The sequence below is a fragment of the Notechis scutatus genome, chromosome 2, assembly GCF_049901735.1.
Source record: "Notechis scutatus isolate UNSWTSFEM ecotype Mainland chromosome 2, rNotScu1.2, whole genome shotgun sequence".
Classification (NCBI taxonomy): Eukaryota; Metazoa; Chordata; class Lepidosauria; order Squamata; family Elapidae; genus Notechis; species Notechis scutatus.
In genome coordinates, this window is record NC_142010.1 from 157,667,675 (window position 1) to 157,693,480 (window position 25,806).

General features: G+C 40.7%; 1 protein-coding gene across 5 annotated transcripts in view; it reads left to right on the forward strand.

The window, feature by feature from the left end:
* Positions 1 to 25,806, forward strand: part of LOC113419938 (tetratricopeptide repeat protein 39A-like) — a 44,534-nt gene that overhangs the window by 6,846 nt on the left and 11,882 nt on the right. For 4 of the 5 annotated variants that reach the window (XR_015747891.1, XM_087957029.1, XM_026679576.2 and 1 more), the window contains exons 2-11: positions 5,621 to 5,716; positions 9,987 to 10,118; positions 10,557 to 10,624; positions 12,604 to 12,671; positions 14,531 to 14,595; positions 16,392 to 16,491; positions 19,621 to 19,686; positions 20,395 to 20,503; positions 23,864 to 23,931; positions 24,921 to 24,980. Coding sequence is in view for 4 of the 5 variants with exons in the window: in XM_087957029.1 (XP_087813155.1) it covers positions 5,621 to 5,716; positions 9,987 to 10,118; positions 10,557 to 10,624; positions 12,604 to 12,671; positions 14,531 to 14,595; positions 16,392 to 16,491; positions 19,621 to 19,686; positions 20,395 to 20,503; positions 23,864 to 23,931; positions 24,921 to 24,980 (832 nt within the window). In the remaining variant the exon portion in view is untranslated. The remainder of the gene's footprint in view (positions 1 to 5,620; positions 5,717 to 9,986; positions 10,119 to 10,556; positions 10,625 to 12,603; positions 12,672 to 14,530; positions 14,596 to 16,391; positions 16,492 to 19,620; positions 19,687 to 20,394; positions 20,504 to 23,863; positions 23,932 to 24,920; positions 24,981 to 25,806) is intronic. The other variant, XM_087957031.1, reaches the window with a different exon arrangement.

Below are 25,806 nucleotides of genomic sequence, written 5' to 3' on the forward strand. Positions count from 1 at the left end.
AGGTGTGCCATCTGTGTGCTGCTGCTATATATCCAGGTAACATGTCCTGTAGTCTTGGACAGATATGGATGGAGCTGCTTCTCTGGTGGTCTCTTGGCTCCACATAACTCTTCAGCTGGCACTCACGGGCAGCTTTTCTGCAGGAATATGGCTTCTACCGTGCTTGGGTAGGAGGAGCAGTGGGGGAAGAGAACGTCTTTGGGGGATGAATTTCCCTGGCACTCAAAATATGGAATGGCAGTTGAAGAGCTATTTTCCTGCTTTCTCTTCCCCTAGGAGAACCACTGTTTTGCTGCTGTTTCTCCAACTCTCAGACTCCTGCCAGTAATTGGCATAAAGAAGGCATATTCTATCCTGGTTTGTCCCATTCTCAGTTCTGCTGTCATCAGAACTTCTGCTCTGCTTCCCTGCTGAGGTAGAATAAGGGCTAAAAATTCAGTCAACTGTTCCTGCAACTGGCATCTTTTTTTAGCCAATCCTGAAAAGCAGCACTTTAATGTTACTATGCATACAGTAAGAGCATTTAAACATATTCTTAATAGCCAAATTTGCTATGTCTTTCCATATTGTGAGTTGTCACTCTCTCTCTTGGTGTCCGTTTGTTCTGCTTAACTTCTTTTGGACATCATTCTTTTTTGGGGAGAAGAACAAAGCAAAGATGATACTGTGTAAACCCTTTCTTTTTTTTCTTTTTTCTTTCTTTTTACTTTCAGCAGAGTTAAAAACACCTTTTTATTCCCTTCAACCCAGTAGAATGTTGGAAGAAATTATGCAAAGGACTGGGGAGGGGGCGGAGGCTACGTCTCTCTGTCAGCAGAAGAATTCTACAAAACTGGAACAGAGTAGAACCAAATATGGTATGGGAGAGAAACTGGAAAAAGAAAGATCAGGTTCAAAAATAGGCTAGATTCAGTTGGGGCTGCTGGGAAAAAGATGCCAGGAAAACATCTCCCAATGCATCTTTGTGGGAAAGGCCACAGAGAGCTACGTCACAGTCCTGGTAACTCCTCCATTCTAAGCCACTTTTCCTCATAGTTCCATGGCCTCATGACAGAACATATGTAACCTAATTTATGCCCCCCCCACCCCCAGGGCACACATACACGGGATACAACATGAAGGGAATGCAAATGCAGTATTTTCCTGCAAATGCCACTTTTTTCCAGAGCAACCAACTGTTGATCCTTTGGTTGTGATATTGTCATGCCCCTGATGGAGACTGACTCTGAGGGAGAGGAGGAACCGCCGACAGGGAGTGGAAGTGTGGCTCCGGAGGTTGTGGAGGAGGCTGGGGAAGGGCAGAGGCCGGCTGAGGAGTCAGAGGAGGATCCAGGCCCATCCCCTATCCATCCTAGGGCACGCAGGGAGGAGAGGATAAGGGAGAGACATGGTCTCCTCAGGAGGAGAGGGCCTTGACCCTCTTCATGGGCTGCAGGTGTGACAACTGAATAAGATTTTGGACCTGGCAAAACGCTGGAAACAAATTGTGTAAATATCTTTAGTTTAGTATTTTTTAGTATTTATTTGATTTGTCAATCGCTTACAAGATACAGGTATAAGAATAAATATAGTTTTGAATACATGAGATAGATACTTATAAGAAAAATAAAAAAAAACAATAGGACAGGGGACGGTAGGCACAATTGGTGCGCTTATGCACGCCCTCTACAGGCCTCTTAGGAAGGGGGTGAGGTCAATAGTAGACAGTCTAAGGTTAAAATTTTTGGGGTTTGGGGAAGAAACCACAGAGTCAGGTAGAGTATTCCAAACATTGACCACTCTGTTGCTGAAGTCATATTTCCTGCAATCAAGTTTGGTGTGGTTAACCTTGAATTTGTATCTATTGTGTGCTCTTGTATTGTTATGATTGAAGCTGAAGTATTCATTTGCAGGTAGGACATTGCAATGTATGATTTTATATACTATATTTAGATCGGACTGGAGGTGGCGTAGTTCTAGGTTTTCTAGGTCTAGAGTTTCAAGTCTGATGGCATAAGGTATTCTGCAGTGAGTAGAGGAGTGGAGAACTCTTCTTGTGAAATATTTCTGGACTTTTTAAATTGTGTTAATATCAGATACATGATATGGGTTCCAGACTGATGAGCTGTATTCAAGTGTAGGTCTAGCAAATGTTTTGTATGCTCTATTTAGTAGTGTGATATTACCAGAGAAGAAGCTACGTAGGATTAGATTAACAACTCTTAATGCCTTTTTGGCTATGTAGTTACAGTGGGCTCTAGCACTTAGATCATTTGAGATGAATACTCCAAGGTCCTTGACAAAGTTTGGATCCTCAACAAGGTCTTGACTATTTAGCTTGTATTTTATTTTCTGATTTTCTGCCAATATGTAAGACAGAGCATTTATTTGTTGAGATTTGAAGTTGCCATTTGATTGACCATTCTGATACATAGTCAAGGTCTTTTTGAAGGGTAGTAGTATTGTCTGTGTTGTTGAACAGCTTTACATCATCAGCGAAGAGAACACAGTTGCTCTTAATATGATCACAGAGGTCATTTATGTAGAGTATGAAGAGAGTTGGTCCTAAAACACTGCCTTGGGGGACACCACTGTTGACAGGTACAGAATTTGATAGGATGCTCCCAATTTTGACCATTTGTTGTCTGTTTGACAGGAATGCTTCTATCCAGTTATGTAGGTGTCCAGAGATACCATAAGATTTTAGTTTTAGTAGTAGTTTTTCGTGTACCACTGAATCAAAGGCTTTACAGAAGATTGCGTCTATTGCTTTGCCCTGATCGAGTTGTGTAGTCCATATGTTTTTGCAGTGTAAGAGTTGCAGATTACAGGATAGTTTTTTTCTGAAACTAAATTGTTTATTAGAGAGTAGGTTGTTTGTCTCTAAGTGGAGGATAATGGATTGGTTAATAATTGATTCCATGACTTTACAGGTGATGCAGCATAAGGAGATTGGTCTGTAATTTTCAACTAGGCTGGGGTCTCCCTTTTTGAAGATGGGGATGACCATGGCTTGTGACCATAGTTTTGGCAAGGAGCTGGTCCTGAAAGATTTTTCAAAGATTATGCTTAGAGGTTCGGCTATGGCAGTGGATAGCTTTTTAAAGAAGTAGGCACATATTCCGTCCGGTCCAATAGATAGAGATGGTTTTAGATTGCACAATGCTTTTTCAACAATGTCTTCTGTAAAATTGATATGTATTAGATCATTGTAGTTGTCTGTGGTTTGACTAGGAAGTACTGGGCTTGATCCATTGCTGTTTACAAATACTGAGCCAAAGAATGTGTTAAAGAGGTTGGTTTTGATGGTGTTGTCATTGCAGTCTTTGCCATTAGGTCCTTTCAGGGGTGGGATGGACCTTGAGTCTTTTAGTTTGTTGTTTACAAAATTGTAGAAAGCACGGGTGGAATTTGTGCGTAGAAGGTTTTCCTCTTGTTTAATGTGATAATTGGTGCATTCAGTTTTTATCTGGTGGCATAGATTTTTGTACTGGCTTTTGAAGTTGGCAATGTGACCAGATTTGTTTTTTCGCCAAAGTGATCTCTTTTTGGATTGAAGCTTCCTTATTGTTATGGGTAATCTGTTTTTCCTGGCTTTGGGAGTTGTTATTGGTACATATAGTTTGATGGCTGTTTTGATTTCTAGTAAGAATATGTTGTAATGATCTTCAACAGTATTGCATCCAGTGAATAGAAATTGCCAATCAAGGGAAGAGAGATTGTTGATTATAAGATCATAGTTGCCTTTTTTGAAGTGATAATTAGGGATTTTGTCATTGTGATGATTTTTGTGTGGATGTATGTTGAGACAAAAGTCTATCATGTTGTGGTCACTGTTGGAAAAGGGTTCTTTAATTTGTATTCCGTAAATTGAATTCAAACTATTGCAGAAGATGAGATCAAGGCAGTTGTTAAGCCTAGTATTGTTGGTTACTAGTTGTTCCAGTCCCAAATTTGTTATAGCATTATAGAAGGTTGCATGTATGGGTTCAGTTGTACATTCGTTTAGGGTCCAGTTAATATGAGGTAGATTGAAGTCACCAAGAAAGATAAATATTTCCTCTCTGAGTTTGGCGTCCTTCCCAGTGTGTGTTCTGTGGACATCCTCCAGTCCTTATCTTGCCTGGTTTGTGTTGCTTTTTTCCTTCTTCGTGTAACTGTGTGGGAGTTTTTTTTGTCTTCCATCAAAGATATTTGGAGCTTGGAAGCAAACTGAAGGAATAAAAGGGGCTTCACCTGTTTTCTGTGACTGTTTATTTTGTATCCCACCCTGGCTCATCACAGATATGAAATGACTGACTTGCTTGGCACTGAAGCCTGATGTTGTGGGCTGAGAGAGAGTGACTGCTCCGAAGTCCTCCAATTGGCTTTCATGCCTATGGTGGAATTAGAAGTCATACTCTCCTAGTTTCTAACCTGGTGCTTTAACCATTAGAACAACTGGTTCTCATGTCTACATACATATGCCTTGTTGCTTTTTACTTCCTTTGCCAATTTACATTCCGTTCACCCTAAAGACTTTCTACATATATTAGCTATTTGCTGTTGCACTTTCTTGATAATTACAACTATATCCTATTTCCTACTCATGACCCTTTATAATTCTGAGCTCAGTTAAAATAAACCTACTATAGTTTCCTAAGTGCTCCCCCATTTTTTTTTAATTGAAATGGTGCATGATTGTATTTCTAGTATCTTCTTTTTAAGAAGAATTGCACATTGAATTCCTGACATGTTTAGCTACATTTGGGGAAGACCCTTGTCTTGAATCTTGAAGAGCTACAACAATGGGTTAATGCAGAGGAAACTAAGCTAGATAAATTAACACAAAAACCAAGTCAGCACCAATATAAAGCTCTGGATCTCTACATTTCAGGAAAAGTTATCTAAAAGTTTCCTGGGGGTGGCAGCCTAAAACCTAGTTTACCAGTTGGAGAGTTCGTTGAAAGGCCAGTCCTGTTTGAGTAAGGTGGGGTAACTATGGTGGCAAAGGCCGTGTTTGCTTACTGTTGTCACCGGTAAGAATTCTGTCTTTGGGAGGACACCTGAGCTAAACAAATGTGACAAGGACACAACCACTTCCTTCAAGAACCCCGGAGGAAGGGCATTTCCTCATACCTACAGGAGGGAGGGAGCCCTCAGATGTGGGAAGTTTCTCTTATAGCTTTAGAAAAGAAACAGGGCACATTTACACTTATTTTTATCAGTCAGTGATTTCCTATCTATCTGGGCACCTTCTACAGCTCATGTGAGGCTAATTAAATGATGATAGTATTTGTTTCTATTGAAATATAACATCTTTAATGGTAGGGAACTATTTCAGGGGTGGAGGGAGTATCACTAGAATTAAATGCTGCTGTTTGCTCTTAAAACTCGTAGAGCTGCTTCTCCCATACAGGTAAATCAATGCCTCTTTTGATGGCTGCCCATTTTTCAGTAATAGCCAAAACTTAGAAGTCCACAAAAGATCTTTGCCTTAATATTGTCTCATCCAAAACACATATACAATTTAAGGAAAAGTCCCATTACAGATTGCTAAAAACTAATAATTCAATGGACAGGAGTTACAAGAAAATGTGTGTTGTTACTCCAAATCTTAGAAGAACACCTGTGATAACTGGCCCTCTTTTCTTACCCACAGCACTTCCCTGGAGACTGCCTTAGCCGAGTGCACGGAGGCACTGAATTGTTTCCTGCATAACCAGTTCAGTAAGAGCTTGGAAATGCTGCAGCCCAGGTAAATCAGAAGTGCCCAAGCCGATTCATCCTGTACACAGGACAAGTGTGGGATATCAGCTCCCTTTCCCCTCCACTATCACCAGGGTTCCCACTGTTTTGTTGAATTAAATCCTCCTTCAGCACTTTCCAACTAGAGAACCCCAATTACAGTGCTCAAGGCTATAGGGATGAAACAAATCTGTGGGATGCAATGGAAGGAGAGTTGCTTCTTAGACACTGAGCTTGAATAAACTCAACTGGAGAGGGAGGGAATTAGTTTGGTTTTCTAGAGTCCTTTTGGTTTTCAAGTCTGAAATAAGGCAAACTAGCTTCTCCAGAAAAGTCAGTGCTACGTGTTCCATAATGTTCATATGCAAGCAGCTGTCTAGTTCCTCTGTGAGGGATTCAACTCATAAGTATTTCATGTAGCTTGTGGGGATATATATACTTCAGTATTCTAAAAATATATTAGTGCTGGGAGTTGGCGTTTTAAGAGGCTTATTACAGACAGGCCAGGTTTGTGCTGGTAGGTCAGGTGGCAAAATCTAGAATTAAATGTTATTGAAGGCCACGTGGCTGTTACTAGTAAGAGCAGCTCTTTGCTGCATGATCTTCAGCATCCGCATGGCATTTCTTTGGCTGTTTTTTGTAAGGGTGGAGAAAGTTATACATCCTGTGTGTAGGGAAAAGAAAGAAGAGATGTTTATTTAACAGTAGGTCTTATTCAAACACCAAGTATGTAAGGATTGCGCAGTGTTGAGTGATGCAGTTTGGGAACACAGCGTTTATGACTCTTATAATTTAAAACAAGGATAGGGAGATCAGTGGGGAAACTGTTTTACTGCAGCTGTCATTCTATGAAGTGAAACATCTACAGAAAGCACACCTTCTTACTATTATATATTCTGAAAGGATTGCTAAATGTATGTATCTCAGATGGTCTTTAGAAGGTAAAATGAATACAATGGTTATGCCGGATAATTTTAATTATGTCGACTCACTTTTTAAAAATACATTTTATTAAAATTAAAGATAATTTTTACTGTATTTTAGTAGATGCACTTAATTTCTGTCTTAAGTTTTGGACTTAGAAAAAGTAACATACATACCAATGCCTTAACTAGAATGCACATTAAGACTTAGATTTTTGCCTTCCAATCCAGTTTAAGTCTGTGTTACAAAACTGATTCTGATGAAATCTGAAGCCACCTTTGTAAGCAGTAACTCTTTGCAAAAGCTGATGGCAAAGCTGCATTCATTTAATGAATGCTAAATCCTAAACCAAGTTACATCAGACGAATCATATTATGGATTAGCCTGTTAACGCAGTATGTTAACAGATCATGGCTAGATTACCCAAAATGCAACAATCCACAGATAAATCAACTTTTCAAGTGCATAACAGGGTACCAATTGCAAAAACACTGGGGCAGATAGGGAGGGAGAGTGGAAAAAACATTAGGAGAAATAATTGAAATCCATGAACAATTCAAAAGTGACTTTTGCTGGACCCCTTTACTACACTAAAAAAGCCTGTAGATTTGTGTGCTGGTATTGATAAAACTGCATTGATTTGATTCCCAGATTGATTTGATTCCCAGATTGAATTTAACTGGTAATTGGTAATTGGACTTCACAGGGCTCAATGAAAGGGTTTTAATTTGACTGAATACTCTCAAACTTCTAGACAAACTTGAACTTGTGCCCTATCTAACAAAATGAAATTCATTGTAGAGAAAAGCAAGCTTTAGGCAAGAAAAACTAAATGTACAGGTACAGATTAGGTAAAACTTGGTTTAATAATAGTAACTGGGAGAGGAACCTTGAATTCCTAGAAGACGATCATTTACATATGAGCCTGCTGCAACCACCAAAAAAGCCAATGTAATCCTAGGCTGCATTAATAGAGATCACCTGAAGTGTTAGTACCACTTTATAATGCCTTGTTAAAGCCACACTTGGAATACTGCATCCAGTTTGGTCACCAAGATGTAAAAAAGATGTTCAGACTCTGGAAAGAGTGCAGAGAAGAGCAACAAAGATGGCCTGGAGGCTAAAACATACAAAGAATCGTTGCAGGAATTGGACATAGCTAGGTTAGTGAAAAGACGGACTAAGTATGACATGATAGCAACGTTCCAATATTTGAGGGGCTGCCACAAAGAAGAGGGGGTTCAATCTATTTATCAAAAAGCACCAGAAGGCAAGACAAGAAACAATTTGGTTTCAGAAAAAAACTATCCTGTAATCTGCAACTCTTACACTGCAAAAACATATGGACGACACAACTCGACCAGGGCAAAGCAATAGACGCAATCTACATAGACTTCTGTAAAGCCTTTGATTCAGTGGTACACGACAAACTACTCCTAAAAATAAAATCCTATGGTATCTCTGGACAACTGAATAACTGGATAGAAGCATTCCTGGCAAACAGACAACAAATGGTCAAAATTGGGAGCATCCTATCAAATTCTGTACCTGTCAATAGTGGTGTCCCCCAAGGCAGTGTTCTAGGACCAACTCTCTTCATACTCTACGTAAATGACCTCTGTGATCATATTAAGAGCAATTGCGTTCTTTTCGCTGATGATGTAAAGCTGTTCAATACCACAGACAATACTGCTACCCTACAAAAAGATCTTGACTATGTATCAGAATGGTCAAACAAATGGCAACTTCAAATCTCAACAAATAAATGCTCTGTCTTACATATTGGCAAAAAAATCAGAAAATAAAATACAAGCTGAATAGTCAAGATCTTGTTGATGACCCAAGCTCTGTAAAGGACCTTGGAATACTCACCTCTAATGATCTAAGTGCTAGAGCCCACTGCAACTACATAGCCAAAAAGGCATTAAGAGTTGTTAACCTAATCCTACGTAGCTTTTTCTCTGGTAATATCACACTACTAACCAGAGCATACAAAACATTTGCTAGACCAATACTGAATACAGTTCATCGGTCTGGAGCCCACATTACATATCTGATATTAGCACAATTGAGAAAGTCCAGAAATATTTCACAAGAAGAGTTCTCCACTCCTCTACTCGTTGTAGAATACCTTATGCCACCAGACTTGAAATTCTAGAACTAGAAAACCTTGAATTATGCCGTCTTCGGTCTGATTTAAGCATGGTATATAAAATCATACATTGCAATGTCCTACCTGTCAATGAATACTTCAGCTTCAACCATAACAACACAAGAGCACACAATAGATACAAACTCAAAGTTAACCGCACCAAACTTGATTGCAGGAAATACGACTTCAGCAATAGAGTGGTCAATGTCTGGAATACTCTACCCGACTCTGTAGTTTCTTCCCCAAACCCCAAAAACTTTAACCTTAGACTGTCTACTATTGACCTCACCCCTTTCCTAAGAGGTCTGTAGGGGCGTGCATAAGCGCACCAACGTGCCTACCGTCCCTGTCCTATTGTTTCTCTTATTCTTCTTTTATTTTTCTTATATGTACCCATTTCATGTATTCACAACTATGTATACACTTATACTTATTATCTTGTAAACAATTGGCAAATCAAATAAATAAATAAATAAATAAATAAATAAATAAATAAATAAAACTAATCAAGGAGAGAAACAACCTAGAATAGGGCTGTCAAACTCGCAGCCTGCGGGCCAGATGTGCCGTGTGCTGGCCATGCCCAGGCCCGGTTTAGCAAAGGGGGAAAAAGTCCCGATACGTCACATGAGTTTGATACCCCTGACCTAGAACTAAGGAGAAATTTCCTGATAGTGAGAACAATCAACCAGTGAAACAGCTTGCCTTCAGAAGTTGTGAATGCTCCATCACTGGAGGCTTTTAAAAAGAGACAGCCATTTATCTGAAATGGTATAGGGCCTCCTGCTTGAGCAGGGGATTGGACTAGAAGACCTCCAAGGTCCCTTCCAACTCTGATGATGTTCTATGTTCCAAATATTAATCTTTTTCCTTTCTTAATGCCTTATGCTGTATGTATGCATGTATGTATGTGGTATGTATATATGTATCAGTGATGGGATTCAAATTTTTTTACTACCGGTTCTGTGGGCATGGCTTGGTGGGCATGGCAGGGGAAGGAGACTGTAAAATCTCCAGTCGGAGGTGGTATTGGCCGGTTCTCTAAATTACTCAAAATTTCCTCCAGAACTGGTCAGAACTTGCTGAATACCACCTCTGGTATGTATGCTTGTGTGTGTTTATCATATATATCAATATAATCAGCAAAGCCATGTATTGCCTTGAACCATATCTTTTGTCTTTCACTGTTGATCCCTTCTGGCAGAACTGGAGAGAGCATGTACCATGCCTTAATTTATGCCACCATCCTGGAGATGCAAGCCATGATGACCTTTGAACATGAAGATATTGTCCATGCAGGGCACACCATGAAAGAAGCCCAGGAGATCTGTCAGAGGTATGTAGTTCATACACACCATTGGAATGGAGCATAGGAAGGTATGTTTCTGCAGCCACGCCCTGGGACTGCTGCAGAGGGGATGACAGGTTGTTCAGCTTGTGAATATTGCTTCTAAATAACCAGTATTTCCCCAAAGTCTGGCTTGATTGCCGCATTAGTTGGTGGATATTTAATTCTTCCTTGAACAAGGCACAAGATCTGCAATTCTAAAAGCTTATTCCCTTCTCAGTTTAAAAATGGGATGAAAAGGTGGGTGCAAAAGGACAAATGATTGGGGGATGAATATAACCTAGAGAAATAATAGAGGACTGCTTAAAGGTGCTGCTGGAGTATAATGCTTGGTGGCTTCTGGTGGAAAGTGATCTCCCAGGGTGAGGGGTTGGAGAAGGTGGATGAAGAACCTAGTAATTCAACTGCTTTTGGTTCCCCTGATAGATTTCGGAGGAAAACCACTGTGACTGGTACCTTCTCCAGTCGGCAAGGTGGAGATGCTTGTACGGAAGGTGAGAAGAGTTAAAATTCAGAGTGCTGTGAGTCAAGAAAGTGTTTATTTTATTTGTCTTAATATAGGAAAAGCTGGAGGATAGGAGGGAGTAGGTATAAAGTTGCACAAATCCACTCAAGTCTTGCTTGATTCCAGATAAGCAGGCTCTAGTGAAAGGTGCTCTGTCTTACTGCATTAGCTGGGATTGTTGTGTCCTCCGAAGTATCCCCTACCGCCTACGGACTGGATATTTGCCTTTCTTGATTCTTTTAAGCAGTTGATGAGGGAGGGATTGTTTCCTAAATGTGGGAGGATGTCAACATCTAATTGCAAGAAAGATATTGCCCACCTCATAAAAGGCCATCCCTAGATCTGGTGTTTTAGATATCTTATAGCATTTGGGTGCCCATATTGTGATTACAGTGTCACAGAGAATCTCATCAGGGGATCACAATTTGTGATATTCCCTGCTGACTTCCCACAAGGTCAACGGGCAACTTTGCAGGGAGGTTATAAGTCATCCCAGTAAGTCACTCCTGCTGTTTTTCTCCCGAGAAACCCATTTTGGAGTTCATTATGGAGTTCTCCCAAGGAACTTCTGTGGCACTCCCGGCCCTCTTACCTTCTGCTGTGTGTGCCCATCTGCAACGCTCCCTTACTTTCCTGCGATCTCTGCCAGCCCACCCAAGGCCTCTTTTGACCTGCCTGCAGCTTCTGCTGGCCTTATTGGATCCCATGCTAACCTGCCCATGCTCTCCGGCTCCTGCCCGTGGCAGTCCCCCAACCCCCAATGGTACCTGCTCGTCTCTCCCATGATCCCCTGAGTTCCTTACCTGGGACTTCTGCCTCTTTCCACTGAACAACCCATATGTGCTGCAGCACTTAGCAACAAAGTTTCTGCTCCCAATTACGGTCCATAAATGTGGACTAGTGCAGGGGTCGCCAACCTTTTGGACCTCAGGGACCACCAAACTCATAATTTTAGATCCCAGGGACCACTAACTGGTTCTGTGGGCATGGCCTAATTTGTGGGTGTGGCTTGGTGGTCATGTGACTGGCTGGGCATGGCTTGTATGTAAATATTATAAATATTTATATAAATATTGATTTTTTTTTATAAAAAAAGAGCAACTTTTACCCAAAATCAGGCAAAGCAGGCAGGCAGATTGAGTTGCTCACAGAATCACAGATTCATTCAGAGATCTATCTATCTGCCATTGGCTAGCTCAGTCTGTCACATAAAACTTGCTTGCAAGCAAACTCACAAAATTTGCTAGCAAGCAAACTCACAAAATTAACTCACAACACACCATGCATGTAAATATTGAATTTTTTATTTTAAAAAAGAGCAACTTTTACCCAAAATCAGGCAAAGCAGGCAGATTGAGTTGCTCATAGAATCATTCAGTTATCTATCTATCTGCCATTGGCTAGCTCAGTCTCTCAAATTTGCTTGCTGTGAGTCTGCACTGAATTTGCTTGCAAGCAAACCTTCAGTCCTAAGGGAGGTTTCAGCTGTGCTGAGCCAAAGATCTAAAGACTAGCTAGAAAGCAAAAAATCCAACCATTTCCTGCTTCCTAGCTAATCTAAATCTCCCAGCGTAGCAGAACAGATGATGGTCGGGAAAAAGAAAAATAGCAACTTAGCAGACAAGTTTGCTGGGTAAGGAGCGAGTGGGCAGAGAGGGTTCCTGCAGGCCATGTGGGCGGCATAGCCTTGTGTTTCTGCGCAGCCTGGATTAATTGCTTTGGGGGGGTGAGATTTCTCTGTGGCTCACCAAAATTTTCTCGCGGCCCATCGGTTGGTGACCGCTGGACTAGTGTGTAATGTGCTCCCACTGGCTGACATACAGGTCTTTGCACTGTGGAGCAATTGAAGCTTCTGAGAGCATATTGTTCAAGTAGGACATGACAAAAGTATGAGTCACTATGGTGAATAGTAGAGACAATATTAGAAAATCTGCACATACTCCCTAAACCCATGTTTCCCTGTTACAGAGGAACTGCATGCTGAAGTATGTTATGCAGAATGCTTATTGCACCGGGCAGCCCTCACCTTCCTCCAGGTAAGAAAATTCTTCAAACTTAATAGCAAATTCTATCCCATTATTACAGTAGTTCCCAACTCAGAGAGAGTATGATAGAGAGGTGCAAGAAACCTGGAAGACAGAATCTGATAAATATATTTCAGCATTTTTCTTCCTATATTACAGCTTGTGGATTGAATTTGTTTATTAATTAGAATTTTAGTTTATCTTTATAAGTAACTCGAGAAAATGTTCATAATCCTCCTTTCCCCCACAACAACAACACTGTGAAGTAGGCTGAACTGAGAGAGAGTGACTGTCTCAAACTCACCCAGCTGGCTTTCATGTCTAATGGGGAACTAGAACTTACAGTCTCCTGTTTTCTAGGCCAGCACCTTCACCACTACACCAGACTGGCTCTCTGGAGAGTTTTAGTCTCAGTTAACCAGATCTGTGCTAACTATGGAAACTGTAGGACAAGTGGAGCAAAAGCACAATGCAAACTCCTTTTGTACAGGCATCAGTATCACCTGAATCTTTAAAATCAGTGATCCCCAACCTTTTTTACGCCGCGGCCCGGTACTGGCATCAGCTGGGCGCCGCGGCCCGGTACCGGCATCAGCTGGGTGCCGCCATCTTTTTGATGAAAAGTGCTTCCGGTGAGGTCACGGAAGCACATTTCATCAAAAAGATGGCGGTGCCAGCGCTTCGGTGAACTTTTCCGGGTAGAAATGGCTTACCCAGAAAAGCTCACCGAAGCGCTGGCGCCGCCATCTTTTTGATGAAAACGTGCTTCCGGTGAGCTTTCTACCCGGAAAAGCTCACGAGCGCTGGCACCGCCATCTTTTTGATGAAAGCGTGCTTCCGGTGAGCTTTCTACCGGAAAAGCTCACCGAAGCACTTTTTCATCAAAAAGATGGCGGCGCCAGCAAGCCAGCGGCCGGTAGGACTTGTTCCGCGGACCGGTGGTTGGGGACCCCTGTTTAAAAGGACCGGAGCTGCACTCCTGCCATCTTTGACACCTCCACAGACCCAGCTTGTACCAATGTATGAGCACTGTGTTAGCTTGCTTGGTGGAAAACAGAACTGGAATGCAAAATGCTTGAGAGATACTGTTCTATGAAACAAATCAGGCAAGGGGATCATATGTAGATAACGGTCTAGAGCCGTGATGGCAAACCTATGGCACGCATGCCACAGGTGGCACGTAGAACCATTTGTTACCTGCACTGCACATATGTGTGCCTCCCAGCTGATTTTTGGCCTGTTTGAGGCTGTTTTCACCCTCCCAGAGGCTTGAGGGAAGCCTCCGGAGCCTTGGGAGGCCGAAAAAGGGCCGAGGCCCCGGAAGCTTCCCTCAAGCCTCTGGGAGGGCAGAAACAGCCTCCCCCGAGCTCCAGAGGCCCTCTGGAGGCTGAAAATGGGCACTTCTGGTATTTCCAGAAGGCCCGTTTTTCGGCCTCCCGAGGCTGCAGAGGCTTCTCTCGAGCCTTCAGGGTGGCGAAAACAGTCTCAAATGGGCCAAAAACCAGTTGGGAGGCACACGCATGCACAGTGCAGTTAAGGGGGCGGGTATGGGGTGTTGCGCGTGCATGCGCAGGGGGGGGTGGGGCACATTGCATTGTGGGTGCCAGCACATGTGCCTTTCAGCACACCACAACCAAAAGGTTCACCCTCACTGGTCTAGAGGTTAGTTTCCCCCACTTATCTTGACATTGATTTCTTTTGATGAAAGCAAGCTGGGGGGGAATGAAGTCTCAACATTTCAACAGTTATCCTGCTGGTGGCCAAGTGTGATGAATGCCTTTGATGGAGTGCTGTGTAACTAGGAGTGGCATAATACATCATCCCAGCAAACTGAGGTTGTTTTATTCATGGAGACATTTTGCTTCTTACAGGATGAAAACATGGTTAATTTTATAAAAGGAGGAATTAAGGTGCGTAGCAGCTACCTCATCTACAGGTGAGTTGGGAAGGCAGGTCGGGTAAATGAAGGGGGTTTAGTCACAGGTAGGAATGAGAAAGAGCATTAGTGAGGAATGTCTCCTTTGTTCATCTTCCAATTTGATGCCTTGACGTTTCCCATCCTAAAGCTGAAGGAAAATCATGTTTCCTTCAATCTTGGTGCCTTCACAGTGTACCCTTACAAGGGCATCCAGAAGGGATCCATGCTCTTCTGCTGCCCATACATGTTAAGGCACAACATTCCCATGGCAAAACATAGTGACCCCGCAACTAAAATCCCAGCCCCATCCAACATTATCCTTCATATTAAAAGCCACTTGTCATGTACAATGCCCTAGTTCCTCTGTATGTTGCAACAGTTTCCTTTGTTTTTTTCTATCAATATCTCATTTTTTTAAAAACTATAGATTGACTATACAACCTTTTAACCACTAGGTGGCAGAAAAGAGTTATATTGTTTCTGCAGTCATTCTTGGCTTTCCTCTGATGGTTGTCTGGACCAATGTGACCAAAATGCAATCTCTGGTTGCCATGTTTTTGAATAGCTGGAGTTTGAGAAAGAGGCTTAGCTATGGGAATCAATGAGGAACTTGTAAATTACTCTAAGAAAAAAAGATGTCAAGAAGAAATAAGCCAGAATTCCCTGGGAACATCAACCACTGCCAAGGAATTTCTTGTCTGATAGGCTACAGAAGGACAAGAGTTGAATCCTTTCATTTACATGCCTTAAATCTAGAATGAGTTAATCAATTTCAGTATTTTGCTACCTCTTGATCCTCCAATGGACTATTGGACTATTGGACCAGTAGATGGCAGCATTGTTTTTATATCTCTTAGCTATTTGCTAGCACATTTATTAGGTCAACAGTGAACAACAAAGGAACAAGAACAATCAGCAATCCAAAGAACTGAGTTTTTCAGTTGTGTTTTTCATAGTGTTTCTATAATCAGGAACACCTTAGTTAAGTTTATTCTTAGTTATGTGCTTGTTCTTGCGTGTTGATTGAGTAACTGCTTAATCAACAGGGGGCTGTGGGCACTCTTTTATCCAATCCCCATCCTAGCCAAAAGGGGATTGTGGGACAGAGAAGAGGAACTAAGATTAGAGCGGATGGTTCCACACATAACTGGCAGAACCAAGGGGAGCCACCCAACTGCTGACATAAACCACGGCACTTTAGTCACAGGCCCACATATTGCCAAATCAACTCATATATATTTAATCCTAGTCTTTCTTTAGATCTTGCTTTTCTTCTCTTGAGTTTGAAATGGTAGCTTTGATTATCCTTTATTCTAGTGGTGTGCATAAGAGGTCGATGAGTCCAAAATTACTCAACAAATTTCATGGAAGAGTAGGGATTTGAATTAGTCTCAACTTGTATTATTTAACTGTGGGAATAAAAAGTATATATACCTTAAAAATTAACATAGCCAATTTTTTAAGCAATCTCCTTTGGATATTTTCCCCATTTTTAAAATTATTGTAGTGCCTGCTTCCTTCTGTAAAATATTTAAACTGACTAAAAAGTTTTTTGGGGGGGACTTTAGTGATTCTTTCTAAAATGAATATAGAGATATAGTAGTAGAAAAGAATGTAAACCACTATCCCTTGTGTTGCCTTTTGGGTCTATGGCATATGGTAGAGTGTCTTAGAGAATGAATTGAATTCCCTGTATGACTAAAAGCCAGGTTTAGAGTGAAAAAGGTCTATGAAATAGAACCCTTTTTCTTTTTATGGTAGTTTCAGGCAGATAAATTGGCAGTGGTGTTCTGTAACCTTTTTTATATTCACAGAGAGCTGAATGCTTTCATCCAACCTAGTTGCTTGCCTGCAAACTCTGTTCGTATCCATCTGGAGGGGGGGATTGCTCTTGGCATTGGAGCCTTCAATTTGGTGAGTTGAGTATGCTTCCACAGCTTCTTATGGGACACAGAAAGTGATGTTTATGACAAAAACTGAACTCCAAGAGACAATCCATTAATTTTTTTTCAGAAGTAATCCACTTAGTTTTAACTTGGGCATTATGATGCTGTTCTGTTGTTGCAAATGTACAAATGTACAGGTTGAGAAAGATATACAGATATGTGGAAAGAACAGCACTTATTGTGAGTATTAAGTAGGTACTATATTAAGCTAAATTTTAGCCAGCTAAAAATGCTTGCAAACTTTGAAGATCAGCACCCCAGGTTATTTCCCCTTTCTTCATTCCTGTGTCTGGGATAATTGGTTTTAATTTCTTTTTCACAGCAGGTATTTATCTGTGCTATCATATATCAGAGAGCCTTAGCCAACAGGGCTGGCAGGAAGAAAACCTCAAAGGACTGTAAAAAAAACCCTCTCCTATGAGTAAAGGTTACATTGCATGGGGTATTTTAACTGAGGAAAAACAGGATGTCATAGAAGTTCATAAAATTATGCATTGTGCAAAAAAGTTAGACACCATCAGGCTGTCTATAAGAATGACAATAGTTCTTGAGTTGGCAATATTGGAGAATGGGTTGACCTCCTCTTCTTTGTGGCAATAAAGAATTATTGGGAATGGAATTCACATATTCCTTCAAATAAACCATTTAATCAATTAAAGCAGCTTTGTTACTAGTCTCTTATTAGCTGAGTTGCATAAAATGTAACACTTTTACAATATTTTGCAGTAAATTCTTTTGATGAACTCTAGCATTTAGTTTCACTAGCTTGCCCAACAACTTGGTCTTGTATGACCAACCTAAGCTGGTTTACAGGGTTTATGATCATAGGAATGTGACTTCTCAAGGACATGCTCAAACTAGCAAATATTTATTATTACATTTTTATCAAATAATTTGTTTTAAGCTGTCCATAATTTCTGAAGGGTTGACACTGTTAATGACAAAACATAAAATCACAACTTTATGCTCCATTCATATTTTTAATAGCGTTCATACCATTCTTGCTGTTCCTACTTTCAGTTCATCTGTGTCCAATAGTAAGTATTCAGAGAAGCAAATGAAACAACTGTCAGTCCTTTTCTCTTCAGTTTAAAATGACAACAGACCACAGTTATGGCAATTTGATTAGAAAAGTGCCTTTGATGTCCTTTTCTCTTTGCCATACAACCAGCTTCCAAAGTTTGGATAATCTTTTAGCAACAATTCTCTGCTAGTTTCTTTTGCCTAGATGAGACAGACTACCATAAGGGTTCACACACAGACTGCTTACTGTGGTGTGAACAGGCTTCTCCTCACTCTCCTTATTTGCTGAAGTCGCATCCTTACAGCAGACCCCTTTTTGAAGCTTGTTCAAGGTTTTTGGCATGAAGTTGGTGTTTTCCCATTTGTTGCAATAGAAGGCAAGATGACATTCTAGCTTGCATAAAGAAGAAATGTCAGAGGTTGCCTAGAGGAGGGATCTCAAAGTTTGGCTGGCTCACTGCAGGACTTCTACTCCAGTCTGGCTGCTGGATTTTGGGTCTCCATAGCCATTTGTGCTGTGGTTTCTGGAAAGACTGGGTTTCTCTTGCATAATTGTTGCTGCTGTACTTTTCTTCTTTTGCTTCATCTGTCAGAGACATATGAAAAATTAAATATAGCCTTCTGCAAGACTGATACTCTTAATTGCTAAGAAGAAAGCTAAGCCTTGCCTAACAACTTTCCCCCCCAAAAGGCACCAAGAAGCCAGTTTCAGGGACATGGGCATAACTCAAGCAGGGGTCTTTATGAGCCTTCTTTCCTTTCCCCAGGGAACACTGGGCTGTGATTTAGGGAGGACTCTTCTGGCTTCATTTCTTGTTCTGCCCACCTCCCCATCTTACACTATTTTTATAGAAAGCAACATAGAGGCAAAATTTGGGCCAATTTGATATGCACTTTGCATACAGTTTAATACAATGTGATTTTGTACAACACTTGATCAAGCATAATTGTTATTCAATCAAGGAGATGTATATATGGTTAGAAATGTTCTACTTGAGAACTACTATAAAATGGTGATTATTTCCAAGCAAATATATTTGGTAGCAAAAGCAAGCTCTATTATATTTCTGAGGCCAATATGATGCTACGACTAATTGCATTTAAAATATGAAATTGCTCACATTCCAGAACTTTTCTTCCTTATCAGAACTTGGAATTTTTATTTTGCCTTTTTTCCTCTAATATATCAGGATTTTAAGAGCTGTAATAAATGAAGCACTATGGATGGTCAATGGAAGAAAAGTAAAATGCTACCTATGGCACCAAGGAGTGCCATTAAGCCAAGTATCTAACTTCATCTATGGCATCACCACTCGGACTATTGTATACATCCCAATTATGCATGTGCAAAACACTCTGTGCATAAACTATTGCATGCACTGAACAGCTGATTCCAGGCAGTCTGTGCCCGAACCAAACATACATTTGGATTTAAAGCATAATAAAATGTGTGGAATGCAATGATTTGTTCTGGGTTCAGAATAAATTAAAATGCCTCTAATCCCAATTTTACTTCTAACACATTCTTCTCGTGTTCATTTGGGATCAGCTAGTACATTTCCAGACGTAATCTTTTTCTGCTAATAGAATGATTCGAGTCCAGTGGGCAGAATGTGATCAGGAACTCAGACTTCCCCATAATTCTGACTGTTCCTAGGGAAGTTATTTACTTGGAGGCACATATGTTGAAATGTCCCTCCATTAGGGGAAAAGGTATTATGAGAAGGGTAAAGGATAGGGTCAAAACTTTCACTATGATTCTACTTTTCTTTAGACAGAGCTTTTTGTGTGTGTAGTAGAATCAAATGTTGATGTGGAGAAGCATTTATCTGTATAGGCTCTGAGTAGTATAGCACCAAAGTCTTAAGTAATACAGCATGGGTGCTTACTATTAAAAGAGAAGCAAGCCATAATGCCTTCCTGGAAAAAGATGATACCAATGGAAGAAAACGGTGGGGAAGAGGATGTGAAGGGCTTTGTAGTAGACAATGTCAACAAAGGTTCAGATTTGGGATGAGGATGTAGTCTTTACATGTGTCTCTGTTATCTTTTATGTTTTACGTGTTTTCCACAGACTCTCTCCCTCTTTCCACCCCGGATTTTGAGACTTCTGGAATTTGCTGGGTTTTCAGGGGACAAGGTACAAGGGCCAGTTTGAAGGCTATGGATGCATTATTTGGGTTTGCAGAATGTATCTGGTGATGTATAACTGTTTTGTGAGAGGACGCTGGTACACTTAGCTCAGTAATTAAAATTCTCAAAACTGATTTCTCTGGGTTTCCCTAGTATGGTGTCTTCCCAATACATTAGATGATAATTTCCAGTATTCCTACCACCATGATCAATAGAATGCTGGAGAGCAACAGATTAAAAGCAGTTAACCTAACTGGGCTGAAACAACCCAAATGATTGCAATATTTTTAGAGACAGTAATGAAGCAACAGTTATGGTAATATGTAACACTTCGCTTGGAAGTTTTAAACTCATGGTTCATTGAACCAATAATAAGATGTAATTTGTAATATAATTAAATTGGATGCTTATGAATGCCATGCTAATCCAAAACAAAACCAGGGTACTTTATAGCTTAATATTATGCATGAACTCAGAAATGCATTTCACTTTTCTGGCAGTGGGGTGAGGGCACTAATTTCTGGGTTCCTCCATATGGACAATTTGAAATCCCATAAAGATCACTAAAACCAGTGTCCCTATCCAGAATACTTTTCTGTATCTGGATCTGTATCTCACCTTTGCTGAATTTATCTGCAAATGGGTACAACATTTCTTCTCCTTCTTTCCATGGGTTCTCTCGGTTTTCTGAATATTATTTCTAATTTCCATTCAGGATTATGGTTTGCAAAAACTACATCAGGGAGCCACGACACCCAACCTGCGGGCTCTACTTTGTACAATGTTGCTTCTCTGTTACTATACTTTCCTTACCTTCATCTTAGGTAAGTGAATCTCTCCACCGGAGAGAAGCATTGGAAATGGGGCAGCAGCATGATCAAGGAACTGCATCGCTTTTCCCCAACAGATGGCTGCTTGGGGGTGGGTGGGTGGGGGGTTGTTTTCTTATTGTGACTAAAGTCAGTTAATGGGGATATGTACATCTTTTTATGCAATTAACTAAAATAAGTTCTAACGGGAGGCATCAGCATCACTATGACTGAACTAAGAAGAAGAAGAAAGCTGGTCTAACCTAATAGGTATAAGTCTGCTCAGCACTCCTTCAGTCATAGTGAGACGGATTTCTGCAAGAAAGCAATTAGGCTTTTGTTCTTGCATATACAGTAGTATAATTATATTTCCCTATCCGGTATGATTCACATTAAGACTTAGTGAGATAATTGGAATTCAGCAAACTCATGAAATGTGTTTTTATAAATGTTTATTAATAATCAGTTCAAAAAAGGGGGCCACCTTCTGCAGGGTCAAGAGGGTTTCAGTACGAACAGTGACAATCTGTGCTGATTACTTAAGTGGATAAGAGAAAGGTAGGAAATGGGACTGAAACATTTCAATTTTAGGGACTTGTAACAGAAATCTTCAGGATTGGCTACCTGACCCAGCTGGGAACTCGAGCAACCCAATAAATATTTTTTTTCAGGGATAACCATAAAGTATGATATATAATATTTATAATATAAAATAATAATAATAATATTTTATTTGCAGTCACAGACCAAAACACAAGTACAACAAAAGAAGAACATGGGAAAATTAATCATGAACAATTGGTCACCAAAAACTTGACTAAGGGGAATTACAGCGTTCTCCTCTGATGGTTACAGCTCTTAAAAAAAAAAAAAGGAAACCAAAGAAGTGATATATGAGGAGCCATCCCCTAGACAATATAAGAACAAATTACTAACATTGGGTCTAGAAGGGTCTGTTTCAAGGAGAGACAATAACTTAGATCTGCCTGCGTTATACATAGGGCAATATAAAAGGACATGCTCCACAGTTTCAACCTCAGCTCTGTCACAGGGGCATAGCCGCTCGTTAATCGGGAGCCTCTTAAATCGCCCATCCAGTAGTGCTGAGGGCAAGACATTAAAGCGAGCTAGGGAGAAAGCTCTTCTATACTTGGGAATGGTTAGAGTGTAAAAATAAGAAGCCATCCTCAGTCCGTAATTATTAAATTGGCTGAAGATCAGAGAGGAGCAAGTTTTGTTAGCTCTGGCTTATAGATATTGCAAGTCAATGTCGACAAGCCGTTGGACTACCCTAAATTGGGTGTCCTTAAGGCCATAATCTCCCAGGGCATCCCCCGTAAAACCTAGCAGGTGTAATTTCTTCATCAGCTCCCTTTCCCAATGAGAAATATGAGAGTCAGCAAATGCCAGGGAGAGGTAGCTACCAGGAACTGCCAGAAAGAGCACCCGAAACCACCATTTAAGGGTGTTAATCCACGCCATACATTCGACTGATCGAGTGCCCAGTTCCAGGTACATCGGAGCAAAACCAACACAAGGAGGAAGACCCAGAAGTTTTCTAAGAAAGACAGCCTGGGTTCTTTCAATACAATCCTTGAAGCCCCATATCCATATGGGAATTCCGTAAAGAGTTTGAGCCAAAGTTTTGGCTTTGTAAATACGCAGAGCAGAAGGAATAAACTGGCCTCCTTGGGTATAAAAAAAAATCTTAAAATCTGCTGGTGACTACAGGAGGCTGAGTTCAGCACCTGGGTTCGATGTCTAGTCCAAACACCAGTGTTCTGAAATTGAATACCTAAATACTTAAAATGGAAAACCTGCTTAACAGCATTACCATTGATAGCCCAGTTATACAATTTCCGGGCTCTAGAGAACACCAATACTTTGGATTTGTCGTAATTAATAGACAAGTGGTTCTCAGCACAGTAGGAAACGAATGCAGAAAATAATCTTTTCAGACCTGGCCTTGACAATGAAAGGAGGGCTGCATCATCAGCATAAAGGAGAAGCGGGATCTTCGTAGTTGACAACTTTGGGGCGTGGGACTCAATACGTCCAATGTGAAAGGCCAAGTCAGATAAGAATAAATTAAACAAAAGAGGAGCCAGAACACAACCCTGCCTTACTCTGTTCTTAATCGGGAGAGGATTTGAAAGTTCTCCCTGCAGACCAAACCTGACCTGACTACAGGTCTGGTTGTACAAGGATCTAATTAGGAACAGAAGATGTCTATCGATAGAACTTTTGAGCAGTTTTGACCACAACAGTCCCCTAGGGACTGAGTCAAACACTGACTTTAGGTCGATAAAAGCAGTAAAAAGTTTGCCACCTGGTATGGTAGTATATTTATTGACCAGGTGCGCTAAGACAAAGCAGTGGTTCAGTGTGGCACAGCCCACTTTAAACCCAATCTGTTCAGCACCAATAATATTGGACTTCTCAACCCAGGTGAGGAGTCTCCGTTGGAGATATTTAGCATACAGTTTCCCAATGATGGAGAGCAGGCTTATGGGGCGATAGTTGGCTGGATTGTTCCTATTTCCTCGTTTAAAAACTGGAACAATAATTGCTAAGCTCCAGGAGGTAGGGATCCTGCCAGAGGTATTGATATGCATGAAGAGTCTTGCTAAGAGAGGAATCCATCATTCGGGGTTGGATTTTAGCAGATCAGGGGGTATAGCATCAGGGCCAGGGGCTTTGCCTGACTTCAGTTCGGAGATAAGCTCGGTAATCTCAGCATGAGTCACGGGTTGCCAGTCAGGAATTGCAGGAGGCATCTGTGGCCCAAGCACAGTTGAACTTGTTGACGCCTGGAAAATTGCCAAGAAATGGTTTTCCCAATCTCTGTTGGAAGTACAGCAGAGAGGGAGTTCTTGATGACCCGGCAAGGAGCTAGCAACAATTTGCCAAAATAATCGAGTGTTCTTCTGCTGGATGGAGAGGAGAAGTAGATCCCACTTCTCTCTCTCTTTAGCTTTCTTTTTCTTAGCAATTAGTCCTTTATACTCCCGCTTCAAGCGATAGTAGTCCTCTGGTGGGCATTTATCCCCTTGATTGCGATAGAGCAGGTAAACCCGATCAATCTGGTTCCTGAGCATCAGACACTTTTTGTCAAACCAAGAATTACTTCTTGAATGATATGGACCACTCGGCCTACGGACGTCTCCTAGCTCCCTTTGAACACTATTAATTAGAGATTTAAAGGCCGAGGTTGTCCCTGGGCCACTATATAATATATAATAATATAATTCTTATATACATAAGAATATCTTCAGTCTCCAGCTGGATATTTCAAGGTATGTCTGGGAAACATGAACTTATAATTGGCTTATCCTTATTCACAATATGCACTTTTTTTCTCTGTGTTGTCCCCAGGGATTGGTGAAGATGATTTCACAGAGGCTGAGGCCCTACTGAAGCCATACCTCTCCCGCTATCCACAGGTAAAATGGTATCCAAATGACTGTCCTGTCATTTGTTTTATTCCAATTCCATTTTAAATTGCTTTTATCAAAATTTAGTAATAATTTGTTTCTGGAACTCTGCACTTTGATATGGCCCAAAGGCCAATCAATCAATCAATAAAAAGTGTATCCAAAATGACTGCCCTGTCCTTCAGGTCATTTACTTTTTGCCTGTGTTTGTGTCTAATTGAAGGATCAATTAGATTTTTCTTTCCCTACTCAGAGTTGTAAGGAAATGTTTTGGTTGCAACAGAGCTAGATGTGGGGGAAGGCATATGATGTTTTACATTTTGCATCTAGGAGGCCAATGCTGCAGTGGAGAGGAGTTTGGGACTTTCAACCTGAGCCTCAAGCCCAAAGGGAAACTCAGATTTAGATTCATATATTTTTTAAATAATCAAATAATATTTCTCTCTTCTGGTCCTTCACTTTGTTTCCAGGTTTTTAAATTGTCATTTTTTAAACATAAGACAGTTTTTTGAAGATCCAAGCAGCCCTTTTACATTTAGAGCTTCAGTAAAAAAAAAATGTGGTACATGTAAACTCAAACTTTCACCTTCTGTGTAGCAAAGCTTAAAAGGTTTGCTAGGCATTCCTTTTAAAGCAAAATCTGTTAATTTGATATGGCAGGTAGTTTGGTTAAACTGACGGATGCACTAAGAGCTTCAGAAGGTTCTAAAGGATTAGGGGGGAGGCAGATAAAAGTGGGACTAATCTATCCAAAGTGGTGTAGAAATATTTGAGATTATCTCTCTCCACTATGAGGTATATGCTCCATGAGGACTCTGGGACTCAAGGTAAGTTTTTTTTTGCTATCACCTTTGATAAGGTTTCTTATCCTAGTAAAGATTGCTTTGGATGGATAGTGTGGAGGGAAAGAGTGGATCAACAGGGTATCAACATAGGGTTTGTCATATTGCATATAGCTGTTTCCCCATACCTGAGTATAATTTTCTTTAATTTTGCAGAGTGCCATTTTCTTGTTCTTTGCTGGGAGGATAGAGGAAATCAAAGGGAACATCAATGAGGTGAGGTGCTTTAGTAGGATCAGAACAGGAATCTAGCTACTATGTATTCCACCATCATGGAATGTGTCAGGCATGTCCCAACTAAGTCCCTAGGAAAGAAAGACCCTCAACTCCATTTAGTTGAAGTGATAAGTTCTTTTACTAAGGATTATTATGCACAAAAAGTGACAGACTTTCCCCTTCTCCCTGGCCCTCCCCCTTTGGCTGGTTTGGCTTCATCCAATGATATGCTGCATAGGTGTTTTGGGAACTCCTCAAATGTTTGGTACCACTTGCTGTAATTTGCATTCCATTCCCAGGCTCTGTGGCCTTGAAAACTGGAACAGGCTGGTTCTCACACCTCTGGCTTCTGTCAACCCACTTTCCCTTTGACTCATCTCTACCCTCTACATACCAGTTTCCTATTTCCTCTTTCCACCATCCCCCTAATAATTCATGGCAGATGCAAGCAAAGCACTAAGTTGAAGATGGCAGATCAGACAGTGTGCCTGAATCATCCTACTAATTATTGTTAAGTCTGATATATTACGGTAGTATATCCAAAATTTTAAGCTTCTGTGTTCCATGATGACAATCGTCATCTTAGCACCTCCTGTACCCAGACCCACCAGTTGCTGGGATGGAAAATGAAGAAGGTAGGAACATACGAAGTTCAGAATCAAGCATTTAATTTTGTGTTCTACACATCTCAATGACTGTTCATCAAAAATAAATGTTCATTTCAACTCTAAATTCAGAGTAATGGCACACAGACAATCACTGGATATTGTTATATTTTTTTTTTTTAATAAACTTTTTTATTTTTTAAGGCAAACATATACAGACA